Source organism: Patiria miniata, unplaced genomic scaffold (assembly GCF_015706575.1).
Source record: "Patiria miniata isolate m_02_andy unplaced genomic scaffold, ASM1570657v1 HiC_scaffold_30, whole genome shotgun sequence".
NCBI lineage: Eukaryota > Metazoa > Echinodermata > Asteroidea > Valvatida > Asterinidae > Patiria > Patiria miniata.
In genome coordinates, this window is record NW_024037070.1 from 10,213,894 (window position 1) to 10,241,808 (window position 27,915).

At 38.7% G+C, this 27,915-nt stretch overlaps 1 protein-coding gene across 1 annotated transcript; it reads left to right on the top strand.

Moving 5' to 3' along the window:
- LOC119739363 (sulfotransferase 1C4-like) lies at positions 1-27,587 on the top strand. The gene is made up of 7 exons (XM_038214277.1): positions 1-147; positions 16,374-16,640; positions 22,048-22,277; positions 23,060-23,180; positions 24,587-24,681; positions 25,142-25,334; positions 26,456-27,587. Exons 2-7 carry the CDS (start codon positions 16,403-16,405, stop codon positions 26,563-26,565), a joined length of 987 nt encoding a protein of 328 aa, XP_038070205.1. The 5' UTR covers positions 1-147; positions 16,374-16,402; the 3' UTR covers positions 26,566-27,587.
- The last annotated feature ends 328 nt before the right edge of the window (positions 27,588-27,915 follow it).

The following is a 27,915-nucleotide window of genomic DNA, read 5'->3' on the forward strand; positions in this document are numbered from 1 at the left end:
CAACTTTTGAGGCTTCGAACAGCACATGTGAGCTTGGTACGGTGCACGGTGCCGTCAAAATCCTTGGTGCCGCGCCACGTCATCGGTTAGCGCAGCCCCCGGGCCGGCCGTGCGTGAAGTGTGACTCACATGTGAGCGTTGAAACAGGTAGGTGATGCTGCTTGTTGTTAAATTTGTCAGGCCCTCCATGGGTTAAGTCGTAGAGTTTTCCTCAATTTTTATTATACACCATTGAGCAATGAAGAATAACTTAAGGGCGGAAACGCTCCCCCGTGTGCCAACCAACAAACTGCTGTTTTTGTGGCGCTGAATACTGTATCGTGCGTAGCCCCATAAATGTGGCCAATTTACTGGACTACCTCCGTAATAAAGGCCACACTTTCACCATGTACAAAAACATGTCGAACTTTGTCAAATTTTGATTTTCACATTTAGGCTTAGTTTGTAGTTTATTTTTGCTTTACTCATACTCATCCTCTAATCAGAAAGTGCTGCCTTTTTCAGATGTCTAAATTTTCGTGAAATTTCATGTTGAAATTTTGATACGCAATTTGCAAACGTGTGCAAACAAATCTGGAAATTTCACGAAAAACAGACATCTGAAAAATGAAGCACTTTCTGATTAGCCTAAAAAGAGGGCGAGTATGCTTCTAAAGCAAAAAAAACAACTACAAACTAAGCCTATGTGAAAATCAAAATTTGACAAAGTTCGACACGTTTTTGTACATGGTGGAAGTGTGGCCTTTATTTACGGAGGTAGTCCAGTAAATTGGCCGCATTTATGGGGCTATATGATCGTGCGGTGCCCCAACTTCGCGCTACCCAATATTCGCGCAACCAACTTTCTCGGCTCGTATCTTTTTTCACACAACACGGACCGACGTCAAATCACCGTCGATGATCCATCGTCACATCGCCTTTCTTCTCAATGCAGTTATTATATGTGGAAATCAAAAGCTTTTCCGAGCGGTAATTTGAAAGAAATAAAAGAGAGAGTAAATTATTGCTGTATTGACTGGATACAAAACGTAACATTATTGAATGGCCCAGAAAACTAACAAAAACTTCGCTACGAATTTCCATTTATCAGTGTCTCCGTCCAACCCCGAAACGTTCGACTTTCATTAGACAACAGAGGACGTAATCAGAATTAAGGAGCACGAAAAACGATGTGCGCCTTATATCGCATTATTATTTTACGATTTGTTTCCCGAGATGCAAATTTTGGTACTGATTTGTTTGCTGGAAATATTCTCTAAAATATATTTCTGTCGCCGTGTCGGAATTAGACCTAATCGTAATGTTTAAAGTACACAAAAAGTAGGCCAATAGCTATTTTTTGTTTTTATTGAAATGATGTGTATCATGCATGAAACCATGTGTCGAGGCGGCGCGATCAGCCACGGTATTGGTCGACCGCATGCAGGCGCGCGCGCCTGTATAATTGATTGATTGATTGATCGCAGGTGTATTAGAATGATCGCAGGTGTATTAGAAATGCCGGAGAACATTGTTACAGAAGGGTGGTTTTAGTTTTTGATGGAAGGTCATTTAAAAATATATTTGTCCATGTACTTAAAAATATAGCCACTGCATACTAAAGTTATATTGCATATGTTTCTATTTTTGGAGAATATGTAGGCCTATACATTTGTAAAATGTTATGTAATTGGCACATGGTTGATTTTCAGAAAAACTAAAATTCGCGGAGCTCTTTCCATGCATAGGATTTAATTTAGCTTCTTAGATTTTCGACAAAAATATATTATAAGATTTGTGGATTTAATTTATTCACCTCAATTTTCAATATGATATGATTTTAAATATTTTGCATGCAGTTGTTTTTACCAAAATTGAAAGAAATTCATTTATTTCATATTTAAACAAGCGTGTATTTAGTAACAATGTCAGATGGCAAACAAAAGTTAGTTTATCAAACTAGACTCGGAGACCAAAGTTGTGCACATAAACTTATCCTTTTATTCAACAAACATCGATCCACATTGTTTTCAGAAGTAGGACACAATGGAGACTTCGTAGAATGACGTTTACCGTTCGTGCGCAAATTATTGGCACGAAACTTTCGTGGCTGCCAATTTGACTCATCTGCAGACGACGACGTTCTTTGTGCTTCTGTGACGTTCGATATTGTTCCAATTATTTTTCCATGTAGTTTATTAGCCATTCTTACAATATTAAAGTCTATAACTATGTAGGGTTTAGTTTATTATTTTGTATGGAAAAAACCAAGATGGTTGCAACTTGATAATGGTCTATTACAGTCACCCCTTGGAAATGATTCCCATATCTGGCCATCACTTGTCACCCTGTGCACAAACCGTATGAGACTAGTCTGAAAATTTCCAAGTGTTTACTCAGTAAATACCATGAATACTTCAATATTTTCCATGCTAAATTTGACTTTTTAGGACATATTAGGGAAAAAAATTTGCAACCTCATGCCACTTTTTGCTTCTCAATGAAGGCCATTCATTGCAAAAATGATGATACATGTAATTATAACTTTTATAAGACACGAATCAGGGACTGAGAAACATTTCCAAGTTTATTAGGAAATAGGCCCTACTTAGAATAATTTCTTGACTCTCACTTTCTGATGCCTTTGATGGCTGATAGGTCCCTGAAATGAAAAATTACCGGTAGTGATTTCCAGATATGGGAATCTTTCCACACTGTGTACATGTGGACTCAAAACCCATGAGTGCCCAACTGGGAACACTTCCACGTTTCCACCACTTAATGACCTCATGCATTGTTGCCAAACGTCATGGTTGACAAGCTTCAAATCCATCCATTCAGTGGCGTAAATCTGTGCCGGCAAGTGGGGGGTAGGCCTACTGGGGATGACCAAAATCCAAAAATTGCCCGACCATGGAAATTCGAAGGGGGGGGGGGGGAGGGACACCACATTACATTAGGGGGCGCTCTTCAGGTGTAGATACTCCCGCTTACATTAAAGCGGCGCATTTTAAAAGGTTTTGTACTCTGTTTCTCCACTTTTCAGTGCTATGAATACATTTTGTTGTTAATGTTTGAAAAACACCTTGAAATCCGTTTTGTTTTCCTCACCTCAAAAAAGTGGGCAATGATTCAATAGCCCATCCCCCTCCCACAACCCCAACCCCCCCTCCCCCTGGTCAAAAAGGGGGGGGGTGTATATTTCCCCCCCCCCTTATTTAATTGTTTTAAGAGCTACATTTTGTATATGCAGAAAAAGAACAAGCATGACCAGTTTTCTCATGTTTGGGAGGATTTGTTTAATGCCTAGTGAAGCCCTTTGTTACAACTGATAATGTAGTAACCAATGGATAACATCACCAACCGATAATGTATCACAGATTGACTTATGTTGTATCACTAACCGATAATATAGCAAAAATTTACTGATAGTGAAGTAAAATTTGTATCCGATAATGTATCACTTGTCATGATAATGTAGTTACCGCAAAAATGTATCCGATAATGTATCACCACAAAACGGATACTTTGTATCAACCGATAATGTATCAAAATCAACTGATAATGTATCAGTATGGGAAAAGGTAAATCAAAATGTTTGTTTATGTCTTATTGTTTGCATGGGCTAAATCATTGTTGGGCTTATAAAATTCAAACAAATATCAAATGGAAAACAACAATACATTGCTTACTGTCTTTTTTATCAGGGGCGGATCCAGGAAGATTTTTAGGGGGGTTTCAGGCCCGCCAGTATTTTTGTATTAATCAGCAAATCAATGCTGAAATGAAGGCAGGATTTTTTTCCAGGCACTTGGCCTCTCCGTAACCCCCCCCCCCCCCCCCACCCCTCACCCCCCAGCTCCGACTCATTTTTTACCCCATAGAAATATACATAAAAAATAATGGGAGACCACCCCCTGCATGCTCTGACACCCCAAAATAATTATACTGGTAATAATGTCCGCCTGTGCAAAATTTGGACAGAGCCAGCTGGGTATGGTTACGGGGTATTTGTACTGTATTATGTAATATAGTGTTCATGAAGGTCAGATTTGAACAGCGCCCCCATTGAAACTGTGGTACAAGCGCCCCCCCCCCCCCCCCCCCCTATTGATTTTGCGGAGCGGCCAAATGTCCGTGGAAAAAAAAAACACCTGTCTACATTTCAGCATTGATTTGCTGATGACCCCCCCTCCCCCCTTTGCAAAAATTCCTGCCAAAATTCTGAGGCAAGAGGGATCATACCTTGGATCATACATTGGATCATACATTGGTCTACAGGAATCAGCTTGTATTAAGTTCCCACAGCATGGGAAAAGGTGTCACAAAGTGTCAAAATTTCGTTAATGATTGTTTGATTAAGAAAAAGAGTAAACACGACTGTAAAATACAAAGAGTAAAGCATGAGCTATTAGAAAGTACAAAAGGTTTCCGAACTCTGTTACAGCAAAGTGGCCAAACAATTTGTAAAATAGGATACACTTCAACAGCGATTTTTTTCGAAATTAACTTTATTCTAGATATAGGAGGTTATTGGCACTTCGTGATCAGCAATGAAAAAGGGTTGCTACGTACATGTAGGCGAACTGTGGAATCACATTTTGAAATGCTTACAAATCATATTTCCCCAAATTAATATTCAATGTGATCAGTTGTTTTACTCATTGCTGAAAACCAACACACGTACAGGTCCCGCTCAATTTGGGTTTTGGGGAAACAATGAGATATGGTATTTGATGGCGGGTAAATTATATGCAAGTCATGTGCCAAGTCATAATTTCTAACGTTCTGTGGTATTTGCTAATTTTAAAATAACTATGTCCTATTCATAACCATACATGCACGGTTGTCGTGGGAGTGTGAGGGGGGCATTGCAAAGGAGAGGTATTCCTCCGAATGTGGGAAAAATTTTTAAAATGTGAAAAGAGCCCTCTCCTCCCCCCCCCCCCCAAAAAAAAGAAAGTTATGCATTCAATCTAACTTAAGTCAGTGGATGGACAAATAAGAAAACAACTAGAGGTTCGCGTTTGTTGTTACAAACGCAGAGTGGTCGGGTAGACAACTATTTTATGAAACACTGTCCAGTTAAGTTATGAATATTTTTTTATGTAAGAACATGTACCAAGGATAGCGAAATGTAAACTGTCTGATAAAATTCATCATTTTGTTTCAAAATGTTTCTTTTAGGTAGTGATTAATGTCAGTATGTATTTTTTTTTTAACTAGAAAAAGTGAATATGGGTAGTGAATACTGATGTTATTCGGAGAGGATGCATGTTCATTGATTTGCATGTATTCATGTGTCCAATCATAACTGGAGCCATTTTAAATGGTAAGCTGTTTTCAGCATGAACTCCCAATACCATTTGCCTGAATAAAAACCCGAAATAATATTTACTATCCGAAGGTAAATTTATAAACAGAAACAAACATTTATATTCGCAAATCGCCGCTCAGACTTCGTAAGGCCAAAAAAAAAAAGTCTCCGGTTTCTGGTATGCGCGGGCGTCGCCGTAGCCATGCTCGTCGGCAAAATTAAAAAGGTTATTTTTCAATGAAAGATGATGTCTCAAAACTGCCAAACTCACTGGTTTGACTGGAATCCTGCTGCTGCACAATTTTAACGTGTTTTAGATTGGGTTATGGTCGAGAATAAGCTTTATGTGGCCTCTCTGGACTCCCATATATTTGCACTAAGTTTAGTCGAGGACCATTCGCAGTCATCAGCCGACATTTGAAGCAAAAAAATCAGGTAAAAAAAAAAAAAGCCGCGTCGCCGCACCACATTTTGGGAAAGCTCCATACCAGAAACCGGAGACTTTTTTTTTTGGCCTAAGCTATCATTCAATGGACAATTCACGATTATATCTCTCAGGATTGATTTATTTTTGAAGAATAGAAGGTCTTTTCGTTGTAACTTCCGGTCTGATGACGTCATCAACTTCAAACTTCACACGTGTTGTTTGCATGAAGGTCATTATATATACCAGTTTTCAGGCGATTACAAAACACTTCGCCACAGACATCTATTCAAAATGCATTTTGGACATTCTTAAACCTGCCGCTAGAGGGCGGTCGAGAATTTCATGACGTCACCGGTATAGGTTTTGAAGAATATTGTCTGGCCAGAGACTAACACCGTTGAAAGCAAGTTCATATCTATTTCCACTTTTAAATAATAAGCCAATAATAAGCCACTTCCGGTTTCGACCGGAAGCAAGGTTCATGTGATTTTACGTACACGTTCAAAAATAAAGACCTTAATTTACTCTATCACTTGCCGTCAACAGCAAGACGACAGATCTCATTATTGATTTTATATAGATTTTTAAAGATAAAAAATATCAAAGTTTAATTGCTTGTCACGTGACACCTGATAACGTCATCATGCCATCATTGTTCTGGCACAATCTTAGCATTCCAAGAAGACCAAGCGTCTTGAGCACAAGACTACGCGCCACGTGTTGGGCTCTGTTCCAACAAGCATGACGATGATGAAATAATGGATCTGCACTGAATGCATGTACATGTACAATGTCCTGTACATGCAGTGTACTCACGCTCACCCAGCTCTACGCTTTCATTGAATTTTTGAGCGACGGACTACCGTTAGGGTATTTTTTTCGGCAGCGGGTCACATGTGTGAACAATTTGACAAGCCATGCGCCTGGCACAATTGACGCCAATGTTTAATCTATCATTTAATGGACAATTTAAAAGGAGAAAAAGTATTGTTCAAAAAAGAAAGAAAGAAAGATTTGTCAGAACAATTCTAAACAGTTGTCGGGTAATTGTGCCCGACCATGCACTCATTAATCTGTCACATTTCCACCTTTCCCATACATTATCGGTTGATTTTTGATACGTTATCGGTTGATACAGTATCCGTTTTGTGGTGATACATTATTGGATACATTTTTTTGGTAATAACATTATCCATTGACACGTGATACTTTATTTGATGCAAATTTTACTACACTATCGGTCAATTTTTGCTATATTATAGGTATCACCTAATAGACTAAATTAAATATTTTTTATATTCATGAAGGGCGGACTAAAAGTCCAAAATGTATACCTTGTAGAGTGAATTCATCAAAACAATAACCTTCCGGGTTTCAGAAGAGGGGGATTAAAAAAACCTGGGGGACAGAATTACCTGGAGGGGACAGAATTACCTGGAGGGGGACAGAATTAACGGGCCAGGGAGGACACTTTTACCTAGGTAATTCTGTCCCCCCGGACACTTTTACCGGGGGACAGAATTACCTTCCACACCGGCAAAAGGACGTTACGCTTTAACATGCCGCTTAAGCACACATTTAATGCATGGCAAGTTCACGTTTTAGGCAGATGGAGTTCCTGGTAAAAGGTTGCAAGCAGAAAAATTTAAGTAATTTCAAAATGAAGTAATATTTTGAAATCAAAATGCACAGTATGATTTTAATTGTTAATGACTTTCATGAGTCCAAATTTCAGCCTGATGTGATTTTTCATTTAGAAATGGGAGCACAAAACCTTTCAACTTGATAATCTCCAAAAGTGCTCTTTTTGTGCCTGGGCTGCTAACAACCTTTTCCTTGACACACAACGATTTATGGTACTGGTACACCATTGAGTTAAAGGGAAAGTACAACATTTGCTTTTGCTGCAATTTTCAGAAATAAATGGATTTGGAGGATTAGTATGTTATAGAAAATATAGTTAAAATGACTTGTTTCACGTTTTGGGCTTGTAGATGCTGGAAAGAAATTTGCAAAGAAAAGTCAGAATAACTAATTGTGAAAAATTAGGAACAGTTTTTGAAAAAAAGCCAGTTTTCTCCAACGCTGGTCAGCTGTCCAGCGTTGGAAAAATACAGTTTTTCTTGAAAATGTCGGCACACCAGGAGCCATGATTTTAAAGGATGATTTAGAATGTCAGTCCCTAACAATTCAGTCAGGTATTTCGTGATAATTTGATCATTTCATTTTTTGATGTTTGCAAATGTTGTATCTTCCCTTTAAAGAAGGAAGGGGATGCTCCATTGCAACCCTTTAATACATGGATATTTTTGATCAAAAGTTGACAAAAGATCTTTGAACCTTGGTTGAGTGCCATTGAAACTGATGTTTGATTAATAACATAATAGCCAATACAATACTTTGTGGGGCTGATAACAAACTGAGCAATGTAAGCAGAATATTGATTGGCATGCAAGCTATGAGAAGATTTGACAATATCCCCCATGCTGTCTGTGGCCAGTCACTGGACTGTAGTCTGTGGCACTCGCTGATTTCTCATTTTGGTTAGGTTTGCCTCTAAATTATTGGTTTCCCAAAACAGCCCTCATGGGCAACTTAGGGGCAAACATTTAGAGGCAACTTTCACCAGAAGGAGAAAAGGAGAAGTTTTAATTTATGTGAAAAAAAGTGAATGTTTTGGGTAAGTGAACCTGTATGCAGAATATCAGGCCAATGAAAAAAACAAAAACAATTTTTGGTAACTTTTTATACATGTGTAGGTATGGCCAAGGTGCAGGTAAGGTAAGGATCAATTTATTGGCAACCTTTAAAGGGTTGGATTCATTATAAATTACATGTGTACAACATCTAAAAGTGACTGGCCATACCGCCATAGACTGGGGGTAGATTTTACTGTGCTCTGATTGCCCTCGCTATTAGACCGGCAATATACCCATGTTTACAGGCCCACCCTCACTTTAAAAGGTCAAGCAGAGATAACCCTCAACTTTTGTTAAGAATTTTAATGCATGCCACAGCCTTATCCCCAATCTGCGGTTGCCAATATTATTAGTGGATTCCCTTTAGTGAGGTACATTAGTAACAAAAATGCTAAGGATCGTTACACAGTGGACAAAAGCACCATTTTTTCACCAAAGCATCTCCATGGTATACCTTTTCGAAAAAAAGACGGACGCAAAAAATTGGATGATGGAAAGGGCATGTATGACGTCATTATGACGTCATCAGCTAATTATTACATGAAAAAATATAAATTAATAATAATCTTCAGAACTGCAAGCATCTCAACAACAAATTTGGTATCAAATTAAAGGGGACAACAAGATCTTTCATTTGAGTGGTATGTCATTGGGATGGAATATAGTTGAGGGTGATTTTGTGGGTCAAAAAACCCTTTTTGGTCAAAAGACCTGTTTTTCAGGCTAAAATCATGGATTTTGGGTAGTCACTTTGACACCTGGTTTTAACATGCAAACAGTATGTGGTATTGTGAGATGTTGTTTTTAAGTCAGAGAGAAAGGCTCAAATTCTATGCCAAAAGATATTTTGTAATTGATTATTAGTATCTTAAATGTTTAAACTTGTTCCAAAGATAAGCGGAAAAGTGAGGTACCTTAGTGATAAAATCGTGACACGGGTGGACAAAAGCACCATTTTCACACCAAAGCATCTCCATTATTTACCTTTTCGAAAACAAGGTAGGGTACAAAAATTGGATGATGGGAAGGGCCATTTATTACATCATTATGACGTCATCGGCTAATTATTACACACTTATACATTAAAATTGAGATATTAGTTAGGAATAAGCCATGGATCGTTTTTTTTTTACATTTAATATACGTTTCTGAGATCAAGGAAAGCAGTGCAGTTAGCAGTTTTGTTCTTAGTTCTTTAAAAGATTTAAATACAAATAGTTTGATAAAATGAGGGATGTTTTCTAATTTAATGTATTAAATTAAACATGTATGTACATGTACATTTGACTCTCGCTCCTATCCCCTGTTGTGATCAATGATTCGTTAAAATGCAATGTCTTACGTCATGATTATCTCATAAATCATTACCTCAGGAATGATGCCACGAGGCATTATTTTCCACAAAAGTTTCTACTGTCCCTTCGGCTCCGTATTCTACATCAACTGGCAATGCATTTATTGCCCTAAACCCTTCAACATTAGCCAGGAATTGAGCATATACTTCTCCGGCGTTACAATTTAAACCTTTTTGTGGACAACGTAGTTTTTCTGGTGTAGTTTGCATGCAGATAATGCAAGCAGTCCAATCCATGATGACTGTCCTGAAATACGATAGTAACAGTTCACATAAGCAATAAAAAGGTAGAATGTTCAAACCAATTATACGTTCGAATGTTGCAAAATAATACGTTTTGTGGAAGTTTGTAAACTTGCAAAGGTATATTTTACGTAAGATGAATTATATCTACAATTTCTACAAAGACTTCTGTTCATTTTTACCAAAATCTCTAATAATTAATAAACAAGACTACAGATGAAGCTTATTTAAAGATTATTTATTTGCACGATCTCAGTCGCAATCCAGCTTTGTGGAAACAAGAAAGGATAAACTACTCACACAGTGGACCTTCAGAGATGCTCTGCCCGTGTCACACAGAAGATGATGTCTGATGGATACTTCAATAGGATAGACGGTCCATCAACGACAATGATGGTGTATTTAATCGAGAAACACACTTGTGCTTGTGCATCATGGATAATTGTTTGTCTTTTTCACGTCCCATTCTAAAAACCTTTACAAACTGCAGGACATGACTTGCTGCACTGGTATTGTGTTTGTAATGGTTACAGCCTTGATAGTACAAAGGTTCTCTAGTCCGAAGGGTCATTAGTCCAAAGGTTCGTTAGTCCGAAGGTTCAATAGTCCAAAGGTTCGTTAGTCCGAAGGTTCAATAGTCCGAAGGTTCGATAATCCGAAGGTTCGATAGTCCGAAGGTCCCATTAGTCCGAACATAGAATACGGTTAATTAATCCGAAGGTTCGATAGTCCGAATAGACGATAGGGTTCGATAGTCCGAATTGAGAAAAAGGTTTGATAGTCCGAATTGAGAATAAGGTTCGATTGTCCGAATGGGCAATACGGTTCGTCAGTATGACTCTTCGGACTATCGGACCTTACTGTCGATTCGGACTATCGGACCTTACTGTCGATTCGGACTATCGGACCTTACTGTCGATTCGGACCATCGGACCATCATAGAGTCTTTTCGGACTATCGAACCTTATAGTCAATTCGGACTATCGAACCTTCGGACTATTGAATCTTATTTTCAAGCCCGCTTGAACAAAGTTTTGCCAGGGGGTGCTGGAATTTCTAAAGGACGGACAAAATTAATGCGAACGCGGAGCACAAAGCCCTTACGGCGTGGCTTAAAGGGCCCCTAAAAGCTTTGGAATATGGATGCTCTGTGGTGCAATATGAGGCGATTCCTGGCCACTTTCATATGACTTTTTTAGCAAAGTTTTTTTGAGATTATAAAGAAAATTTATTTTACTTTTTTGTTTAGAATATACTGTTGCTCTTATGACGTTTCTACTGTACTGAAAAGTCGAAAACCCTGTATTTTTTTTCTCCATTCTTTGTTCCATTTAATTCTGGACAACGAATATTATTGTATCATTATGCATGATATCGCACGTAAATATTATTGTTGCTAGGCTGCTTTCTTACATTTAGTAAATTCCAGCGTGTATGTTTTTTTTCCCGAGCCCTTACGGTGTGAGGCCACAGGGCCAGGGGCCTGCTTTAAGGCCCCTGAAAATGTTGGATTCTGGATGCACTGTGATGAAATATACTGAAGTATATACTTAAACTTATAAAACCCGAAAGGGTGTTTTTTGGTTCAAGTTAAAAAAAAATGGTTCCACTGGAAGCGGGTGAATTTCTGTTCATAAAAATATTCACATAGGCCTAAACGATGTAGCTCTTGATATATTTGCAGTGTTATTTGTTTGTTACAGGGAATGGCAAATATAAAAGACTAACAGACCAAATGCATCTTTATGTTTATGATCGGTAGGTGGCAAGTTTGCGGCTAGGCAAGGATTTATCGGTCTACTGAGTTTTTACTGAGGAAAAACTTGCAACGGGTAACACATGAATAGCTTTTTTATTAAAACGAAACTACACTGGAACTAGTTTCAATGGAAGCCCGTCCCACTCCTATTAGGTTGGGATGTGTGTGAACCTTGATATTTGTTAATGTTGAGTACAGAATGCTAGCAACGTCAATGAAACTTTTAAATGAAAAGAAAAACCTTCAGGGGAAAGGTACTTTGCCCCTATTGAAAGAAAAAAATCGTGGCAAGCATAATCAACTTTGCCACCATTGTCATGGAAAAGGTTATTTTTTCGGGTCAAAGCTTCCATAATGGCGGAAATATCATAGACATGTCATGATTTTAGATACATTGAGAGAAATATCGATTCTGCACTGCCTGAAAATTTAGAAAATACCTCCTCCTGATATTTTACAGTGTTACTTTGTGCTAGACGTTCGAAGCGCTAGCTAGCTAGCAACGTCAATGAAATTTTTAAATGCAAAGAAAAACCTTCAGGGGAAAGGTATGAACTTTGCCCCTATTGAAAGATCGAATGAAAAAAATCGTGACAAGCATAATCAACTTTGCCACCATTGTCATGGAAAAGGTTATTTTTTCGGGTCAAAGCTTCCATAATGGCGGAAATATCATAGACATGTCATGATTTTAGATACATTGAGAGAAATATCGATTCTGCACTGCCTGAAAATTTAGAAAATACCTCCTCCTGATATTTTACAGTGTTACTTTGTGCTAGACGTTCGAAGCGCTAGCTAGCTAGCAACGTCAATGAAATTTTTAAATGAAAAGAAAAACCTTCAGGGGAAAGGTATGAACTTTGCCCCTATTGAAACATCGAATGAAAAAAATCGTGACAAGCATAATCAACTTTGCCACCATTGTCATGGAAAAGGTTATTTTTTTCGGGTCAAAGCTTCCATAATGGCGGAAATATCATAGACATGTCATGATTTTAGATACATTGAGAGAAATATCGATTCTGCACTGCCTGAAAATTTAGAAAATACCTCCTCCTGATATTTTACAGTGTTACTTTGTGCTAGACGTTCGAAGCGCCGCGCTAAGCCGCGGCAAAACTAGAAACGAACAAAACGAGGGAGATATTTTTAGAGCAAGCATAATGTATAGCGCAGCAGCGCAATTTCAACGTCGTAGAACACTGCTGGCTGGAACACATTTTTGCCCGGGAGTAGGGGGTGCTGAAGCATATTCCAGCACCCCAATCCAAAAAGTTGGGGGTGCTGCAGCACCCACAGCACCCCCCGTTCCCGCGGGCTTGTTATTTTCGTTTCGGACTATTAAACCTTCGGACTGATTAACCTTATTCTAAATTCGGACTATCGAACCTTCGGATAAATAAACCTTCAGACTGATGAACCTTCGGATTAATGAACCTTCGGACTATTGCATCAAATGTTCGGATTAACGAACCTTATTTCATTTTCGGACTAACGAACCCCCCTTATGGAAATTTTGTGCATTTGAACTATCGAACCTTCGGACTAAAGAACCTTCGGACAATTGGACCTTCGGACTATCGAGCCCCCGTTTGTAATACATTGTTAAAAGACGTATCATCACCATTTCCGGCCACTCTGTTAATCTATTTCAGGTTACCACGTTCCTTTCTGTCTGGCTCCTAACTCATACCTCATTACCCGTAATATACAACACATATAAGAATGTTACGTCTTCCAGCTATAGTAAATGGTCAAAACAAATGGATGTGGTAAAGACCAAATTCAAAGAGCCGCACAATGTCACACAATTTATTTTCTGCGTGACAAATACCGTCATTGTAGCACTTTTGTCCATAATCAAAAATGCTTAGATTTTTCAAGAAAATTTGAAAATAGTGACGTCACTGCAACAGCAAATCAGCTTATAACAATAAGCTGATTTGCTGTTGCAGTGACGTCACTATTTTCAAATGTCACTGATTATATCACTCTTCAATTCCCTGACCCTCAAAATGTCAAATTAATTACTTGGAATCTCATCACAACGCTTCACGACCTTATTTTCTACAATTAATTACTGTACGAACTTGGTAGTATATTGTGACGTCATTATTACGTCATAAAGTACCCTTCCTGTCATCTGATTTTTTACATCCTACCCTATTTTTGATCGTAACACATTGCCAAAGCTTTGGTGAAAAAAATGGTGCTTTTAAATACCATGTAACGATCCTTAGCATTTTTGTTACTAATGTAGTTCGCTATAAGATGCCTCACTTTTCCGCTTATCTTTGGAACAAGTTTAAACATATTTATGATACTAATAATCAATTACAAAAACTCTGGCATAGAATTTGAACTTTTCTCTCAAACTTAAAAACAACATCTCACAATACCACATACTGTTTGCATGTTTAAACAAAGTGTCAATGTGACTACCCAAAATCCATGATTTTAGCCGAAAAAACATGTCTTTTGACCAAAAAAGTTTTTTTTTTTACCCACAAAATCACCCTTAACTATATTCCACCCCCATGACATACCACTCAAATAAAAGAGCTTGCTGTCCCCTTTAATTTGATACCACATTTGTTGTTGTAATGCTTGTAGTTCTGAAGATTATTATTAATTTATATTTTTTTTGTATGTAATAATTAGCTGATGACGTCATAATGACGTCATACATGCTCTTCCCATCATCCAATTTTTTGCGTCCGTCTTTTTTTCGAAAAGGTATACCATGGAGATGCTTTGGTGAAAAAATGGTGCTTTTGTCCACTGTGTCACGATTTTTTCACTAAGGTACCTCACTACTTGGTATCCTTGGAGGGAATCCCATGTATCTTGGCCACAGAATGGGAATAGTCAAACCTTTGATGAGGATTTCATGTACTGGGTAAAATAGGCTAAAAAGTGTGTTTAGTTTTGCACACAAAAGCTACAAACGTGATTTTTTTTCACTAAAAAATGTTACGTCAATCTTGAACTATAACTATGAGGGTAAGGCTAAGCTTAAATGCTGGACTTCCTCCGTATTGTGATCCACACAGCGATGATTGCAACATGCGAGGAAAAGTCGTTTTGAGGAAATTGAAATTGGGAGTGTTTTCATGTGATACTCACAATAAAGATTCTATACCAATTAATAACCAGAAGAAATTAAATTCTGTTTCTGTTGAATGTCTGTATATCCAGTAAATTTGCAGTGAGTTCTCCCACAAAATGATTGCAGTATTTTTCTTGGAGTACATTCTAACTTTTGATTTCCCTTGTTATCAACCATACTTTATGTACAAGTAAAAATCACCCGTAGTGAATATCAAGTGAAAAAAGTCCTGATCTTGATTTCCTCAAAATAACTTTTCCTCACATGCTTGTTGCTATCACCGCTGTGTGACTAATATTAATATAGACTCGGAGGGAGTCCTTATTTGAGCCACGTTTATGGGGCTAGCTACACTAAGAGGATATGTTTGTAGATAAGTAAGTATTAGGGGTGTGCATTTACGGGTAGTACAGGAACCAGGTACCCTATTGAAAGAAAATATGGATACCCGGGTACCCCTTAAAGAAACCTAAGCCAAAAATTCAAATTTGGGAAGTTGCTCTTCAGATTGTTCATAATGGTCCACATGATAATACTACCACACTGGTGCGGCAATACGGCTAGAAAAAACATATACAGTGAGCTCTTAAGCTATGTGGCGAAAACTGCAACTTGCGCAAGCATCATAAAACGTGACATTGGTTTTGGTTTTCCATGTATCCTGTTTTTATGCCCCGCGGAGAAGCCGAAGGGGCATACTGTTTCCGCCTTGTCCTTCCGTGGGTGGGTGTGTGGGTGTGTGTGTCCGGATAAATCTTGTCAGCGCGATAACTTGAGAAATACTTTACATGTGAACTTCAAATTTGGTTTGTGGATTGTTCTTGGTAACCCGAAGAAGCCTATTGCATTGGGGGTCGAAAGGTCAAGGGTCAAGGTTACAGTGGCTAAAACAATAGAAATCTTGTATTTATTCTGAGATCATAGGGATTCATTCATATTAAACCTACAGAAAACACTAATGCTGTCAATGAACGTTCCATGTGACCAAGGCACATGTACACGTATGTATGATGTTAAAAGAGTGGTGTCATGTCATGGGAACAGTCACGGTTGCGGGGCATTTGTGTTTGTAAACACACCTGACTTGTTCATTTTGAAATTGTCCCACTGACATTTGAAGCATTTCTTTTTCATTGACTGAGAAGTTACTGAGTAATTTGCCAAGTTGGTTAATACGGGTACTCGATTCCATAATCTGGAACCGGTTCCTGACATTAATGGTCGGGTACTCGGGTACCCGGTTCCGATGCACAGCCCTAAAGTAGAGTTAATTTCCTTGATTTCTATTTAAGTCCTGACCATTTATGGTGGCATACATGATGGTAAAATCTGTCCACTTTTACAGTGTTGCATGCTGACTGTTTCCATAGGGAACTTATTACGGCCATAGCAAGGCAGAAAAAACTACTTGGGAAAATAGAAAATAATATCCCAGTGTCGTATTGTATGTATTTATACATTGACACATTGTTTTCATTTTCAGGTTTCAGGACTGACCATCTACTTGCAAGCATGGCTTCTGACAGTGCCAAACAAACGCCTTCAGGCATGGGTCCTAGTGGTATGGGGCCTGGGGGTATAGGCCCTGGGGGTATGGCACCAGAAAAGATGAGGCAAGTTATGACGGAGAGATACGAGTACAAAGGCACTTGGTTTCTAAAGTTCATTGCACCCCGCACGAACCTAGAAGCGATGGAAACATTTCAAGTACGAGATGATGACATCTTCATCATTACCTATCCCAAGTGTGGTATGTTCAGAGCTCTGTTTTCTTAAAGATACGTGCCCATGCAATTGAACTAATACGTCCACATTTTAGATGTACAGTCCCACAATAATTCCATTATTGTGGGGAAGGCAGGTTCCAGCCTCACACTTACATGTGGGCAATTCTACCGTCGCTCACATTACATTTATATGCCATGAGGCTACTTTGACCTCTCACTGCTTCAAAAGTATTTGATCAAGCTGAATCAAACCAGGCATACAACAACTTTGGGGTAAGGGGTACTCAAACATGGAAAGAAAAATTCAATCCATTCGTTCACTTTTTGAAAACTTGTATTTTGTTGGTCGTCACTCACGTTACAAAAAAAAGGACATGGAAAATTGTCCTACAATTTTGTTGTTAAAGTCTCCTCAAACTGTAGTCTGCAAAACAGAAGTAACATTATTTTACCTTCATTCAACCCATAGCTATAGAAACCCCTTTTGAATCAAATTAGTGTGTACTTTAGATGCAAGGGACATTAGATTACCGGAAGGTACCGTCACTCATGTTACGTCACTCACGTTACGTCACTTACGTGACTTCTTCTTCATGGTTTCTAACACGGCACAAAATCTGAATTTGATTAACTGCAACATAATGAAACTCTTTTCTTATAATATATGAACCTTTGTCTCTGCCTAAAGCCCGGTTCATACTCGGCGCAAAAGTGAAAGCTAACGCAAATCTGTGACGTCATGGCAAGTATTCGCACTGCGAATTCGTAAAAGTTGAACATATTTCAACTCCGGCGAAGTTCGCAGCAAATGCGTCATGACTTCAAATTCGCTTCGCATTCGCATTCGCATGCAGTATGAACCGGGCTTTAAACACAAAAACTCTCAATAACAGTCACATTTTGTACATGTATGTCTAAGTGCATCGTCGATGTTCAACGCTGGATGTTACGCAATAAGCTCCAACTAAATGAGAAGAAAACTGAATTCTTCATTGCCTCGTCTAACTACAACTACAAACGTTTAGCCCACCTGACTCTCACCATAAACAACAGCACACTCCACCCATCAACTTCTATCCGGAATCTCGGTGTTGTTTTCGACAACACCATGTCGATGAGTGATCACGTCACGTCTATCTGCAAATCAGCCAACTATCACCTCCGAAACATTAGGAGAATACGAAAGTACATTGACGCTGAAGCATGTCACGCTGCCGTCCGGGCACTTGTACTGTCAAGATTGGACTACTGTAATTCACTGTTAAATGGTCTCAAACAATCTGACTTAGTCAAGTTACAAAAAATCCAAAATAGAGCATCTCGTGTAATCTTCTCCTACCCAAAACATGTTCCCACTTCTCCACTGTTCAAACAGCTGCACTGGCTTGCAATAGAGAAACGTATAATGTATAAAACGGCTTTGAACATGTATAAATGCATTTCCAGTATTTTCCCCATGTACATTTCCAATTCATTAGACACCAGGACAACGAAGAGCAACTTACGTTCCCAGGATAACTTGTACATTCCCCGAACCACCAGAAAAGCAGGTGACAGAGCATTTTCAATCGCTGGCCCTAGGATGTGGAATTCCATTCCACACTCCATCAAAAATTCTAGCTCCTTGGAAAAGTTTAAAGGGGCATTAAAGACACACTTGTTTAATCTGTAACTACCTTGTCAGGCCTGGCCCGCGTGTGCTCGTCTCAGAGAGCCCCTGCACTCCTCGGTCTCCCTTTGATTGTTTCCCTGCGATTCTATCGCTGGGCTCTCTTGTCTGAGCGCCGTGGCCTGGGCCTGGCAGTGGCTTCAGTTCCATTTGGTTTTCCATTATTTTATCCTTGTCATTGTTGTATTTTTGGGTCATTTTCTGAGCGCTTTGTAACCCTAGGAAAAGGCACTTTATAAATGTTATTATTATTATTATTATTATTATTATTATGTTAACCCTAACTCCTGGGGCTCTTTTACCATTGTTTACTAGAAAGTATCCTGAATCCGCCAAAATCCATCAATTTTGTCATGCAAAAAATGCTGGTATCCTGAGTCCATCAAAATCCCCCAGTGTAGATTCTGGAGGTATCCTGAATCCGCCAAAGTCCACCAGCAGAAGTCTTGATGGATTCTGGTGGATTCAGGATACCATGGTGGCATAAACAAAAATACAGCATGTTTTTCCATAGAGTCTTCAAAATCCATCACCTATATTTGTGGTGGATTTTGATGGATTCAGGATACCATGCTCGCATGAAAATTGTGATGTGTGCTGTTGCATAGGATCCATCAAAATACACCAATGCATGGTGACCCCAGCATGGAGTACCAAAGTGAATACATCTTGCGCACAAAATTTGTGTGAAAGACATTGGCGCGTGTTTCAGCCTGTAAACCCTAGATAAAATGAAAAGACTAGATCAGCAGCGCGTCCACACACGCCCATTCACTGTGCGATAAATCTCCGCCATTTTGGTTGTCTCGTAGACGCGCAACAAACTAACGCAAAGTAATGAAGCTACGGTAAATGTATCTTTCCTCCAGCGCGTGACCTAGCTCAATGCGCGTCAAGCTAGCAATGCGCACTGAGTATTTACGCGATGCGCACACATAGTTATTAGCGATGCACATGGTGCTCTTTGCGAGTAAACGGCGTTGCGTTCGTCACGTTTTCGCGCATTATTTGTGTCTTTCCTCCAGCACGTGACCCTCCATGCAAGTCCACCCAGTACATGTGTGTACATGTTTGTACAGTATGCGACCGACTTGGCAGGGCTAGTGCCAGCAGTATTTACTTAACCACAAACATTACAAAAGAGTTGAACTGTTGAGATCCTGAATCCATCAAAGCCCCCAACAGCTCAAAATAGAGGTATCCTGAATCCATCCAAATCCGCCAGTTCCGCTAGGCTTCCAATCCTGAATCCATCAAAATCCCCCAGTTTGTGCAATATGGAGGTATCCTGAATCCGCCGAAATCCCCCGAAACAGGGGGGTGGATTTTGATGGGATTCAGGTACGTTAGGGTTTAAAAAAGGTGCCAAAATGACTACCAAAAATACATGAAGCTAAAAGCCAAAAAAAACCCCCAGTTTTTTTTACCCAAAATCACACTTAAAGGGAATATACATCATTTGCTTTTGCTGTAATTTTCTGAAATGGATGGAATTGGGGGGTTGGAAATATATAGCAAATATAGTTACACTGACTTTTTGGAGGTTTTGGGTTCGAAAATGCTATAAAAACCAAGAAAAACAATCATTTTCCTGTAGTCTGGTTCCCTGACTCCATATAAGAAGAAACAGAGCAGTTTACACACATTGGGGAATTGTAAGGTCAGGGAACCAGTCTAGCTGGCTCGTACCCGTTCATAGGTTTGTAATCGATTGCAAACAAGTGCGATGGTCAATTGGGGCCAGTATTTGAAAAAAAAAACAGTTTTTTGCAACGCTGATCGGCCGATCAGCGTTGGAAATTGATACAAAAATACCACTTTTCTTGAAAATGACAGTATACCAGGTGCCATGATTTTACAGAATGCTTTACACTGTCATTCACTAACAGTCCAGCAAGGTATTTCAAAATGATTTGGTAGTTTTATTTTTTGATGTTTGCAAATGTTGTATTTTCCCTTTAACTACATTCCGTCTCATTGGCACACCACTCAAATGAAAGATCTTGTTGTCCCCTTTAATTTGACACCACATAATGTTGTGATGCTCGTAGTTTGGAAGATTCATACAATTTCCACTGTCCAGCCGTGTCCACTTTTGCGTGGAATTACCCATGTGTTGATAATGTATGGATGGGGGAACAGTCTGCTTGCAAGGCGGCTCTGATTGTGCCAGATGCCAAAAAAAAAAAAATTAAAAGTGGGGTTAGTTTGTTGGAATGACATTACAAGTTGAAAATAAAATTATTAAAAGGTACCCCCCAAAAAATCTAATTTGTGGAAGAGCAGGGGAATGCATCTTTGAGTATAGTTTTAAATGTATGGATTTGTGGATTTCATTTACACAACTGCAACTGCATTTACACAACATTCAGTTTGTGTGACTATTGAACGTAAAACTAGTGAGCACTGTAATTGATATTTGTCCATAAGAATTATACAGGGTGGTGAAAAAAAAAACCAAACAAACAAAACACGAAATTGCATACAGTAAACTCCGGCTAAACCGGCACTCTCGGGACCCGAGAATTTGTGACGGCTTATGTGAATGCCGATATCTGCTGTAAGTTGTCATTTTGCCGACTTACATGAATGGTCTTTTGCACATATGATTCATTGCACTAATTGGCTTCGATTTACCCTGGATTGTCTCCTTAATGCTTGAGTTGAATCCAGCAAATTAATCCTCGAATTGTATCATCAAGTTTGGGGTATTGATAGTGGAGACCACGATACATATGTACGTGCACAGTAACAAATTACGTGCGTGGTCCGGTATATACCACGCACGTATTGACTGCAGCAGTAGTCATTCAATAAGATGACCCCCAAAATGGACAGAGCGCATGCGTACAGCCTTGAGGGGGTACTGGTTGATATGCTTATGATATGCGATGTATGCAGTAGGACACCCTTTTTCGATACCGATGCATGCAGTGATCACGGGCCATGCGAAACCACTTTTCATTCGACACTTTGCCAACCGCAGTACAGGAAGTCAATGCCAATGCGTGATTTGTTGAATGCCGACTTACACAATGGATTTTGTAATGCTTTTTCTGGAATGGGGACCGAGAGAGTAACACGATGACTTGAGCGAAATGGTGACTTATAAAAGCCGACTTAGAAATAAAAAAATCAATGGAAATGCATTACGGACAATTGGGACTTTTAGTCAGACGGCCGACTTGAGCGATTTGACGAGTTGTAGGATGTGGGTTTAGCTGGAGTTTACTGTACTTCTATTCCTTGAGACTCAAACCACATTATACCAATGCATGGAGAATCTATTTAGAAGAAAAATGAAAGTAGTTTATGTTCCAGAGCCTACATTGTATTTTGTGAAGCAAGGTGGGGGTCATTTTCGTCCTGATGATTTACTAAACCGCACCCGGGAATTTGACTAACATTGTAATTGACAGAGGGATGGTTATCTAAATAATACCTACATGAAAGAACTGCGCTTAACAAATAGCTGTGCAGCAAAAGCTACTGGACCAAATTGGGAGATTTTTGTTTCAAATTCTTCCACAAGGATTCTCTGTGTCCCTACTACCAAAAGCAATGTTCTATGGCCAACGTAAGAAGGGCAAACACAAGACAGGCAGGCCATTCATGTGTATCATTTATTTAATAAGTTACCATTATGTGAGCAATCTTGGTTTGAAAAAATAAAGGGCCACAAATGACATCTGTGGTTTAATCCTCTGCAACAATATCAGGTCATTACAGTTGAGCTGATTTTGAGATATCGTTATACACAGGTACCCATTGGACAATGGAGATAGTCTACTTGATACTCGCCAATGGTTATCCTGACAAGATTGACCGAAATGAAAAGATGAAATTTGGCGCATTAGAGATGTTTATACCGACTCCCAACAATCCTTTGCCAGCTTACAAGTTTGTGGAAACCATCACTTCAAGACGCGTTCTCCCAACTCATCTACCGATAAACGTTGTCCCTTCAGCAGTGCTCCAGGGAAAGGGCAAGGTGAGGGGCACATTAGGCCAAGTAACCTTCAAGGTTTCCTCATCTCGATCAGGGAATTGTTTCTGTTCTCATCTCACAAAATTATATACTGTTACAAGTTCTAGCATTTTTTTCTAAAGCTCTACAGAACAATATGTATTAAGCCCCCCCCCCCCCCCAAAATGCGATCTCTGGTCAGACCAAAGTTCCAGAATTGATGCGTCGATGCGTTTTTTTTCCGTTTTTTGGCTTTTCTTTTTCATGCTTGGATCATGCAGCCATCACATGACACAATACCGAACGGTCACTCCACAATCAACGGACACAGAAATAAGTGCCATATTTCATGTATTTAGATACGCTTTAATTGCTCACATCGCCTGTCATCGTGTCGATACGTGTGTAATTGGCTAGCCACCATTGTTGTTGATTAGCTGGCAGCAACTTTGTACCCATGGGCTACTATCACTCATTCATCATCAACCTCATATAAACCGGATCTATCACTGGGTTCGAGCTGCCCATGAACATTTGCGACAGTGTGGCAATACAGGGCACTGTTGTAGCTTGCGCGGACAGGTTTGAAAAAAACAACCCCAATATTGATGCGCAATATCAAAATCGACATGCGCGCTAACCACAAATCGACTATTTGGGTCTCCAGTTATGGAACGCGTATCGACACAACCTATGACTATTGAATGATTAGTCATAACAGTTGCTCCTAGATACAGCCTCCAATAGTTAATATTTATTCAATGGCTTGTCCACGTGACCATGTAGTACTTTCTGTCTTGATGTAGGTGGTCTATGTTACCAGAAACCCCAAAGATGGCCTGACGTCCATGTTCAGCTTCATGGCCAAAAACGCTGGGATGAAGGACAAATGGAATGAGGTGTTTGAGCAGTACATTTCAAAAGACAGTAAGGAAAATTTGTTTTCAATAAAAGCAATGAACTAATCAGTGTCCTCATAAAATACCAAAGCTATGGAAACATCTGCCAAGACCTCTTTTGGCCTGTTTCCTTAACAGGGAGGTTTATGCTTTGTAAGTCCCCATTAGACACATTTTTATGTTGCCTAAACAAAGTTTGGGAGACATTTAAACCAGTCCTAAATTTTGTATGACCATAGACCCGTACTTACCACAGCTACTTGTGGGTCACTCATACAAAGGAAATTTAGGGAACAATGCTTCCCACCACTCACCCTTAGAAAAATGATACCCCAGAAGTTAAAATGTAAAGAAAAGGGATAAAAGGACAACAATGCAAGTCCCCCTAACTCCCATCTGCTGGGATGACCGTAGATACTGGTAGACCCGTATTGTTAAGGTTTAGAAAAAAATGTATAACTTCCAATCTACATGTTTTCATGGATTTTGATAAAACTTGGATGCAGTGACCCTTGGGTGGGAAAACACAATCGGACAATTCTTCATTGGATTACTGAGGTCAAAGGTCGTGTAGGGGTCATTGTTCAATGCTTCAAATGTAAAAAAAAAAATTCCATCTTATGAATAGCAAATGCGGTACCCTGCTATGTACGTATATCAGATTCGAACCAGCCAGCCGATCCCGTTAGCTGGGTGGTCGAGTGATGAGACATCTGCACTAGAAAGCAGGAGGTCGTGGGTTCGAGGCCCAGCCGAGTGATTTTTTCCAACTTTCACTCGGGAGGTAACACCCTGAATATAAAGTGTGTGTACGTCGGTGAAGGGCAAAACCTAATTTGATTTACATCACCCCAACGGAAAAAAATTGCATCTTATGAATAAATGTTCTTTTGTCTGCAGAATTTCATGGATTTCAATGTAACTTGGATGAAGTGATCCGTGGGTGGGATTTCTTCACAACTCTTCTGAAATTGGAGGTCAAATGCCATCTAGGGGTCATGACAAAACTTGTGATTCTCACAGTGTCGCAAAAGTTTTAGCTCAAATAATCCAGTGGGAATAGGGCTAACGATTTTTCTTGGGTGCTTATCCCATCTGTCCCTCTTGAAATTTGAGTACGGAATGCTATTACTGCTGGATTTGTAGAAGATGGGAAAACTTGCAAAATTTAGCCTGGCAACTTTAAAACTTCCTCCCTCGGTTAAACGGGATGGTTAAACCTACTTGATGGTAATGAAACCCCATATGTTAAGTACATCAGTTACCAAAAACCTCAGATGGAGTTCATACAAGTATACGTCATTCAAATTTATGCCTGTGAAGCTCAATCACTGATCTGCATATGGAGACATAGGTATTTACAAATTGGAGCATTGTCCATTTTATTGTTAATTTTTTTCTCTCACATTTCATGGGTTTACATTTTTCCCATAGTGTTAAATGGCAATTTCTTTGACTTCTCTTTGGCATACTGGAAACATCGTCATGATGACAACTTCCTCTTTTTGAAGTACGAGGATATGAAGAGGGTTTGTGCTGTTCTGCTTTTTTTTAATATATTTTCATTAGAAAATAACTTCTCAAGAAAAGTAAGATATGTATCAAAATAAAATCACATAGAGGCATGGGTGGAAAATGCAACACGGTGCTTTATCAATCCAAGAACTTCTGTAGTTTACAACACCACCCCAAAGTCATTGACATGTGGTTTTTCTCTGTTACATTAATTGTTGGTTCAGTTGTTATTTTTTTCTTCATTTTATCGCAATGAAATCTGTTTACAACTGATTAACATTCTGCATCTCCCTTTTTAAGTCCTTTGTCAAGAGCCTGTCTGCTTTGACCTACGGGCACATAACAAGCTTGCTCTTTTTACCAATAAAACCAGCTTCGTGTGGCAAAACTACTGGTACAGTAATAAAAGTGATTGTGAGGACTGACCGAATTAAAAGACCTGTATTGGTGATAATGTATTGTCTTGATTTGCAGGATCCCAGATCTGCAGTCATAATGATAGCTGATCACATTGGCTGTGTGCTATCAGATGAAGCTATAGATCGTGTTGTGGCAAACAGCAGCATGGACCAGATGAAGAAATCCTACCAGAAGGCCGATGAACAGAATGTGATGCCCGCTTTCGACGGTCAGGGCAAAGAAAATCTTGGGAAATTTCTTCGAAAAGGTAGGCTAAAGTTTGAAAACAAACATTTTTCCCAATAATATTATTAGTCTAGTGAAGTTATAGCTCATGCAAACTTAAACTCCTTTGCCACTTTTTACAACGGAAATTAGAGGTTTAAAAATTTAAAATGTTAAATTATCTGAAGATAACAATACTTTTCAAATATAACAGTACTTTATGATTCCTTTGTGTTTTTTTATTTGTCTGGAATTGTTTAGCACTGTTTGTAGAGCTCTCAATTTTACATGACTTTTCAACACCATGCTTTGAATAAAATCATATTATTATTTTTTTATTGTGGCACGCAATCCCTTTAAGTCTGAAATTTCCTCCGTTACAGGATGCATATTTCATAGAATGATAATATACATGTACAAGGGTTTATGCTGTGGACTTGCTTTGTGCTTTTAGCTGAGCAGTAAACCCTTTTTTCCATAAGTCACTTTGGCCTTGGTTTGTTGGCCCAATTAAAACATAATACATGTAATAGAAAGCTGTCAGGTTAGTTCTGTCCTTGACCCAATCTTTCCAGCTGATCTGTTCAATAAATTGTGCCCAGTATGGTGGGGTTAGTTTGGCCTTGGTGTCAGTCAGTCTTTGAATTGAATTTTCATACACATATGAAATTTGTTTATGATTTCCGTTCATCTCGTTCCTGTATTGGCCCCAGTGAAAGAAACACGCAAAAGTATTCATAAGGTATAAGGTTTAAAAGCACTTAAGCACTTTTTGTCAAAAGGATATATGTTCCTATCAACTACGCATTGATTTGCATTTGACTGTAACCGGCATGCTTTGCGTGCAACTTTGGAATGGCGCAGCACACAGTTGCCGCTGGTGCATGTTAAATTTGATTGGTGAGTTTCAAATATTTTGTCAATTGTCAAATGCAGTTTCGAATAATGGAATGCTAAAATTATTTGTAAATGGACAGCCCAACATACACCTCTCCAATGTCAGTCTGCACGCACGTCAGACTTTTGTCTGACATTGATCCCGGCTGTGATTTGTCAAAACCTCACAAGGCAGGGCTAACTGGATCGGTCTCTTCCCATCACTGGATACCTAGCTTAAATGGAACAGCTTCATCACACAAATTGTTCTCTTGGTTGTTTTTTCAGGCACAGTTGGAGACTGGAAAAATCACTTTACTGTGGCCCAGAATGAGAAATTTGACGAGTACTGCAGAGAGAAAATGGCTGGCTCAGGTCTCACATTCCAGTTTGAATAAATTATCTATTCAAGACCAAAAATATCTAGACTAGATGCATTCAAGTCCCAATCTTACAATAATGGGAAATGTACACAATGCGTTACATCGTTTTTGGACACCTACAAGAATGTACTTCATTAAACAACAGATTTGGTTAAAAAAAAAAAATTAAAACTCTGTTCAACTTTAGCATTTAATTTGGTAATAAAGAAAATAAGTGCATAATTATTTGCTCTTGGGTTTCCCCAAAACTCCTGCACATTGGGTGTTCAACATTTGGATTTCAACTTTTATTGCATTGGTCTGAATGTTATTCTGCACTAAAGCGAATTTTAGAATTTTATCAATCTTAAAGCTTAGTGGAAAGTATCTGCTGTAGAAATTGTTCATTGGAATGTATTCATAGAAATCTATATAAGAAAACCTTTCATTGGATGTATTGCGAATTTGCGATAAATATATAGAATACAATATTAAAGTGAATGTATTTTTTAAATTAAGGTGGTTGAACCTAACTGTCATTGATAAAAATTTTTATCATTTTTAAATTTGTGAATTTTATACAGTTAAATTGAGATATGCTAAAGTAAGATTTCATTGTTTAACCATCATAAATCTTAATAAATAATTCATTATTATGCTGTAGATTTTTTTTATCAGAATCTTTTCTTTTTTTATAACCACAAAGTGTGATTTTTAGAATTTTAGAATTCTCTATTTCTTCTCAGGTAAGCTTATTCTCGGGAATAAGTAAAGGTATCAAGTGGGAGTAGTCACGCACTTCAGTAAAGCCACAATAGCCTGATACATGTATCTTTGTTGTGCAAAATTATGCAAAAGAACTTTAGTTTTGGATGTTTTTTAATGGTATACAAAATATTAAGAACAATTGGATTTTAAATAACGGTGATTGCTAATTTGCATGTGGTGCCCGGGTGACACCCGTTGGAATATGAGTTTAGATGGATTGAAGATGAAATTGTGATTTTGTGCGATTTCAATAAATGATGTACACTTCCATGACCTACTCTTGGACTTTACTGCGGTTTTTTTATGTATCATTTTTCTTAGCCTATGACCATGGAGGTAGGAATGAGCAATGTTTTCCCGATTTTATCAAAATATTGAATGAACATTGTGTAGCACTCCCCACAGTTTCTCAGTAAATGCAGTCTTATTAATGGCTCATCCAATGTAATTGTTTTCTGAAGAAGTCCTTGCTAAGGAGAAATATATCAGGCCTCTAATTTATGAATTGTATATTTAGGTAAATCTAGTCTGTGAGCATTTTGCAGCAGTTTTATCATTTTCGTAATCCCCAGGAAATGCACATTTGTGTCCCATTAAACTGTTACTTTCAATTTTCAA

Bases quoted from the DNA above. Each gene is read 5' to 3' on its own strand.
- LOC119739363 (XM_038214277.1), top strand. From the start codon at position 16,403: ATGGCTTCTGACAGTGCCAAACAAACGCCTTCAGGCATGGGTCCTAGT. The intron at 22,278-23,059 runs GTGAGGGGCACA...GTCTTGATGTAG, and splicing joins TGCTCCAGGGAAAGGGCAAG to GTGGTCTATGTTACCAGAAA. The intron at 24,682-25,141 runs GTTTGTGCTGTT...CTTGATTTGCAG, and splicing joins AGTACGAGGATATGAAGAGG to GATCCCAGATCTGCAGTCAT.